Below are 7,205 nucleotides of genomic sequence, written 5' to 3' on the forward strand. Positions count from 1 at the left end.
CTATTTTCCCCCAAGACCAAGGTAGAAAGGTGCACTGGTTCCAGGCAACCATGCATTAGCTTGAAGGAAAGTGCCAACGGTGTATTTAGTAGCTTCCTGTGGGCTAAGAACCTTGAACTTCTTGAAGAGTTTGCTCCTTCCGTTAGTGTTAGCACCAGGTCCTCTGTTTGCATATTCATACACTTCACATGTCTGTTCGAAAAAATTTGGCTTGTCAGACGCCCAAATCAGATATCCCTCAGGCCTGATGAGGTCACCGATCTCACTCTCCATGAAAACATTGGTGGAAAATTTCTTCCATGGGCGCGTTAAGTAGTGTTCGTATTTGAACCTATCTGCAAAGAGTGATTGTTCTGCTACAATTTTGCAGTTCTGAAGTACTACCCCAGTGATTTGGCCTTCTACGTCCCTTCCATCAGCTGTGATGGTGTTCTTGCTAGTGCTTCTAGGCCTCCTCAATATGATCTCACTGTTCTGGATCACAGCTGATCCCATCCCAAAGATGAAATCAATGGTACCAGATACTACACAGTTGCGGTAGAATTGACGGAATGTTTGATAGTACAAGGTGTCTTGGTTTCCCTCTATGCTGCAGTCGAATACTGCTCCCCTGTCTCCAGAGATTCTAAGTGCAACAGCTTGTTCACCATCTGGACCAGCAGTGTTGCGGAATGTAATTCCCTTAGCTATGAATCCCTCGCTGTTAACACCGACTGTAGCAGTATTCATGGTGGTGATTCTCATTTTTCCATAATTTTTGTCACAGGAAATGATGGTTTTCCCTGCACCATCACCATACATGAAAACGTTTGGTTGCTTTTTGTCAATAGTGACCTGTTCGACGTAAACACCAGCCTTGACGTAGACAATGTATCTGCCTTGATGGTTTACTGGGTAAGCCTTGATAGCCTCGAGAACAGTCTTAAATTTGCCGCTTCCATCCTTGGCAACAATTGCATGAGGAGTTAATGGTCCTGATCCTACTGGGGGAAGTGGTGGTCCTCCTCCTGGAGCAGCACCGCCTTTTCCCTTTCCTTTTCCTTTTCCTTTGGAGCTTTTCTCCAATAGCTTACGGTCAGCAGCAGGGAACCATGTTGGGTAACCATCCTGATCAACCTTGTTTGCATCCAACAAACGACGATGAGGAGAGCTGTTGCTGTTACCATCCAGAAAACCTTCCGGGATTTGAATGTTGAATGATTTCAACACATCAGACATCTTTGCTACAATGCTGATAGCGTTATTGGTAAGCTGAGTAGCATTCACTAATCCTTTTTCAATTGCTGATTTATATTCTGGCTTTTCAATAGCATCAAGACATATGCTTTGGTACGCGTAAACTCCTCCAATCCAATTCAACAGATCAAGAGTATACTCATGGATTGACTCAGCATCAGTCTCACCAACCAAGCTGAGTGCACCTTCAAGCTCCTCGATAGCCGATTGCAGCAACTGCTTGCAATCATCAACAGCCATATGATTGTAAGGATCAGCCTCTTTGTCCACATTAGTCTTTCCAGCCTCATCCAAACCCTTTTTCACTTCATCAAGTGTGGTTTGGAATGCAGCCATAAGGTAATCATTAACTGTAGCTGACTCATTTTTAGCAACACTTTCAAGTGACTTAGCACATTGATCTTTAAATTCAGTAGCTTGACAAAACTCATGAACTTTCTTCATTTGAACTTTTGTGCTTTCATCTTCTTTGCTATCACCATTTTTGTTCACAACAACCACAACTCCAACTATCACACCAACTAGAAGTATCAAAGATACTAACGAAACCACGATTTTCCCCACCATTTTTAACTTTTTTTTTTGTTTTTTTTTTTTATAATACTCTTTCCCTCTTTCCTATATCAATCAATTGTAACAAGGAAAAAAGGAAAGATGTTTTATTAATAAACTTAGAGAAGATAGATGATTGAATTATGATGTTAAGGTGTGCTTTTTATAGTAATTAGGAAAGAGATTAGTAACCTTAATTTGCATGGCAACACGAACATGTAGGAAAAATTAACGTTGTTATACTAAATATAACCATCTAAAATTATGGAATGACCAAGAATTCAAATGCTTATTTGAGTGGCTTTGAATGTAACAAAATTTGAAGAAATGTTCTTATCAGAGATTTCAATGTTAATTATAGCATTAAAATAGAAAACTAGTGGTAGTTAATAGTACGTTGATATTAACGTAAGCTGTAGAATATAAAAAATGATAATTAAATATTGATTATTTTTTGTGTGAGTAAAAAATAGAAAAGATTTTACTACTATTTAGATAAAATAAAATAAATTAATTTTTAAACAGAGGCAACTATATTTTAGAATGTAGTCATACAAATTTGTGTACCCTCTATTCACTTGTTTTTTCTTTAATAAGTATGTTCATCCCTCTTTTATCATGCCTAGAATGCAATCGACATACTAAATTATTAGTTCTCTATTTACAATTTTAAAACAGGCGTTCCATTTATTAGATAGACGAGATGATCAATAAGATTTTGTAAGCACTAAGTGTATTGCTATTTCAAGAGCTTACATTGTGATCGTCAATATTATGCCTTTTAGTGGACTCGAACCTCCACATTGGTCTTTAGCACTAAGATTTAGTGTTATTTGGCCCTCCCTACTATATATATCTTAAATGGAAAGTAATATGTTATACGTTAAAAAATATATAAAATACAAGCAATAGTTGGGACAAATATAGGAGGACATATATAGCCTGTTAAAAAATTGTAGTAACCAACCTTTTATAATAGGTCAAAATACAAGATAATTATGTAGAAAAATATTTACACAACCAATGTATATAACTATAAAAATAAACTTTTTGTTTGTCCTATGCTTAAAGGTCGTTATGTCTTATATTTTGTTATGTACGATCTACTTTTTGTGTTTTACTTCTTAGCTTGACTGTCTTTTAGCAATGTGCACTTGGTTTCCTTTAATCACAACACATAATTAAATTAAGTGATCAGTTCGAGCCTAATTATCTCCAATCCCAATGTTAGCTGGATTTGCTCCCCCGATGTCTCTTAATGAGAATGGATAAGAGTTTCATGGAATTGATTTGAAAGTGACAAAGAGGGTAGCTTACTTCTAGGCAGAAGCTTGGTGTATCACACTTTGATGAGTGGAACATCTTATCCCCTCTGATCCGTTGTGTTTTTAGCATGCGTGATCCAGCTATAGAGTCTATTATGATTGTTGAATGAGGTGAAAGATAGGGCCTTAGGCGAGCGTGATTGGATTTTTCCAAATAAGCCTCAAGCTTGAATGAGCTCTCTAAATGACTTTGGAGGTAAATTCGAGTAGATTCAATAAATAGAATTCAAGTTTTTGCTATCTTCTATCATCATGAAAAATTGGACAGACCCAGCTACCCCGATTCTATGGAACTGAATTTAAATTCCGAAAATCATCTAATAATTCACCTTTGATTAATTTCCATCTCAATCCACTTACCAACATCACTTATTTTTCATGCAATGAAACTCCACTATTACTAACAACAGATTCTTTTTTATTTTTCTTTTGCAAACTCAATACAGAATTGTGGATCATGTGGGTGTCAATCACAACAGTCTGGATCGTGACAAAGTTATTGAAGAGGTAGTTCTTCTTTATCCATTTTTTTCTTTCCACTTCATCATGTACCAATTTTTTTTTCAATTACATATTAATTACTTCATATGTTTCAATTTATATAATCTATGTAAATTGACTGAAATGAATTATTCAAAACTATCTTTAAGAAATGAATTTTTAAATAGAAGGAAAACACTTGTGAACTTTTTGTCAAATAAGTGAGACCTAATATAAAAAAAAAAAAAAAATTCATTAAATATTTGTCAATCAAGAAAAATACAATACTTAGAGATAAGGCCTAAAATATGTCATTCTTTTTATTGTGTTTGGACGCGAAAATACAGTTTAATTTTTTGTGAATGAACTTTAGAAAGCTTTTTTTTTTCAAATGTGGCAAGTGTAATAAACAAAAACTAATTCAAAATAATCTCCAAATATAATTTCAAAATTTTGAAACAAAATCTATGGATAAAAAACGAACTTCATTTCAAATTAATTAATAGTCTTAGTAGACGTATGAGTTATGACTGTAGATTATAAATATTTTTTATTCTAGTTAGAATTTATGGAGGAGTTAAAAATAGTTGTGCTTAGTTATATTTTTTGCAAAAGTATTTAAAACAATACTAATATTCATATAAATCATACATGAATGTACTTAAATACAATTCAAAAAGTAAATTGTGAGTTGGAAAACATGACATAATCCGTTTTCAAATTTGAAATACAACTTCGAGTTGAATTAAAAAAAAAATTATTGTCAAATATAAGTTTACAATTTAAAAACAAAAATTATCTTCTTAAAAAATTTCACAATAAAACAAAACCAAATGCTCACAAAACTTTAGACAGATTTTTTATCCAATGTGTATACACCATCTTCTTTGGATGTAGCTAACTCATGAGATTTTACCGAATACGTTGTTTCAATGCTTACTCATAATTGGATTTTAATAGATTTTCCTTTACAAGAAAATTACTAAACCCACAATACACATTACCTACGTGTCTTCATCTTATTGGTGATTTTATTTAGTGGGCCCAACCCTTATCCGCTCCTAACGAACACCTACATCAAATCAAATTCAAATCGCCCTCTTTGAATTACAGAGTAACGGCTTCTTCTTCGTTTTCTTGAAGAAGAGTTGATAAGGGTTTAATTTTTCGATCGTTTTACATTACAAGGAGGATATGATGACGACCCAGAATAGGTATTCCTCTGTTTCGAGTGCGGTGGTAAAGAGACAAGCAATTCATCGGGGTTGGAGAATAATCAGATCAGAGAATTGAATGTTGGAGCTTCCATAATCTGACAGATCTCGAATCATACAGCTATCTCTGCTCGCAACTCGATTTCTAATTCCTCCAAACTTGTGAGTCTTTCTCTGTTTTTTATCTCTGTTTTTTTTTACTGTAGGAAAATAATTTGAGTACTGGGTTTTATCTTGTTTTTGTGTATTTTTTTGATTATTGGTTTGATGATTCACTTGTTTGTATGTTGGTTATGGGGTTTCTTGCATAAATTTGTGTATGCGAGGAAAATGTAGGTGCGTTTTGTGGGATATTTTTTTCTTGGATAAAATAGGTAAAATGGTTAATGTTTAAGATACTGGGTACAAATCAATTTGTATAAAATCAAGTGAAGTGATTTGAGGGTTTTTGTTATGCAAGGATTTGAGGGATTTCATTTTTGTTTTTTGGTCGAGATTGTGATATTTGGAAGTTGAATTCTTTGTTTATTTTGATAAACAAGTTCACTGTACATTGTGATCGATAAACAAACACAACATTAATCTAAGAATCCATAATTTAATTAAAAATGAAAGTAACTATAGGTCAAAAAGAAGAACGATACATCATCTTCAAGCAGTTGGTCAAGTTTTGGTTATCCTTATAACAGGAGGATCTTCCAGTTTAGCAGTCGATAAATCTTTTATGCCCGGATACATGGCTTTTTCACCAAGCTGATTTTGTGCCCATATTAACATCTACAAAAGGCTTTGGAAGCTTTTAATCAAAGATTAATCATAAAAAAATAACATTTCATACCATGAAGCTACTAGCGGTCTTTTGCCGCTGTGATACATCCAGAAGCTCTCCAATAGGGCAGTTGGATACATCTTCAAAGGCCAACAGTGCAACAGGCTTCTCCAACTCTTCTAAGAAGCTTTGCTGCAGAAAAGAAATTAAGTTCATCATGTAGTACTAAAGAGGTGGGTCACATAGGATTGCGTCAACCAAAGCTTCGTTTTTTCAGAGTAATCAGAAACAGAAGAAGATTTTTCCCACGTCCCATAACGCTCGGCAGCCTTCCACTCCAAGGGAGGCCGACCAAGAGAAAGGAACCCCTAGCGTTGGAAGCTTATGGATGGAGAGACAGGGAAAAGATCACTTCGAAATTCAGCAATCTTTTTAATCTTTTGAGAGACCATAGGCTTTTTCAGCATCCACACATCAAAATTCTCCGGACATAGTATCATCGGACAATTATGATGTGGACCAGTGGCATTCTAGGTTATTATTTTCAGTGTTAACATGAATTCATGCTTTTTGTCTTCTTAAATGATTTTAGTACTGTTCTTAATTTGTTAGGGAAAAAATTTATCTTTAAACAAATGAGTAGAAGAAGTTAAGCAACTTTTGATAGTTTCGAGTTGTCACAGTTTTATAAACCTTTTATTTAATAAGCTGCTTTGCAATGTGAGTAAATTGAAAAAGATTGTTTCTTGTATCTGAAGTTGTAACTAAGATCACCGCTATCCCTCTTCCTGCCACTTGCAGATGGATCATTAGTCTCCATGGTTAGTATACTCGGTTATCATCATATATTTAGAAATGACATAAATAACATATCAGTCACACTAATTAATAATTCAAAATAGTTAAACTATATTAAGAAAAATGGCAAGGAAAAGATAAAAAGTCCTATGACTATGCAAATAGTAATTGTCCACATAAAGTGGAGTTGATGGATTACTATTTTGTCAATGTAAGGTCATTCATTTTAGTAGAATAGTTTTAAAAACTTGTTATTACATTGGTAAAAGTTTGTCTCAACTTTCTTATTTTAGGTGAAAAAGGTCTGTCTAAGTTGAAGAAAAGTAAGAATAGACAGACTTGTCATCAGGCTTTAATATTTGAATGTGTATTTAAAGTACTTCAATATGTAGGAGCTCAAAGGCAGGGCTAAGAGAAGTAGCAACAGAAGAAGAAGAAGAGGAGGAATTGAAGGCTGTAAAAGGAAAATGCATCCCAAGGAAAAAGTCTTCTTCTAAACACTCCAAAAAGTGACCTTTTTTCTGCTCTTTCACCAAAAGCTTGTCTTTGGGGCTTTTAGTTGGAACTTAGTTATAAAAGTATTGTTTTAGGCTTAGGTTTTAACTCTTCAAACACTTCTTTTGGTAGGGTTCTTAAACTTGGTTTCATCAAAATTCAGGAAAACTAAGGAAGTGAGATGAAATGTAGGATTTCTTATTTATCAACAACCTAAAAAAAAAATTCCAGCCGATGTTCGGAGTCTGCATTGGTGTCTCAAATAAATTTAGATCGCGCATTGTAGGGTCCTTTCGGAATTGACACTCCCAACATGATTTCTTCCATACTTAGAAC

The 7,205-nt window shown here is 34.2% G+C and overlaps 1 protein-coding gene across 1 annotated transcript; it reads right to left on the reverse strand.

Moving 5' to 3' along the window:
* On the reverse strand, nucleotides 1-1,803 carry LOC107060911 (pectinesterase). Its single transcript, XM_015309473.1, has one exon. The coding sequence runs from the start codon at nucleotides 1,801-1,803 to the stop codon at nucleotides 1-3; it is 1,803 nt and encodes a 600-aa protein (XP_015164959.1).
* Between the last annotated feature and the right edge of the window lie 5,402 nt (nucleotides 1,804-7,205).

Source organism: Solanum tuberosum, unplaced genomic scaffold (genome assembly GCF_000226075.1).
Source record: "Solanum tuberosum cultivar DM 1-3 516 R44 unplaced genomic scaffold, SolTub_3.0 scf00104, whole genome shotgun sequence".
Classification (NCBI taxonomy): Eukaryota; Viridiplantae; Streptophyta; class Magnoliopsida; order Solanales; family Solanaceae; genus Solanum; species Solanum tuberosum.

What these genes read in the sequence shown, in the direction of transcription:
- LOC107060911 (XM_015309473.1), bottom strand. Translation starts at nt 1,803, where the DNA reads ATGGTGGGGAAAATCGTGGTTTCGTTAGTATCTTTGATACTTCTAGTT.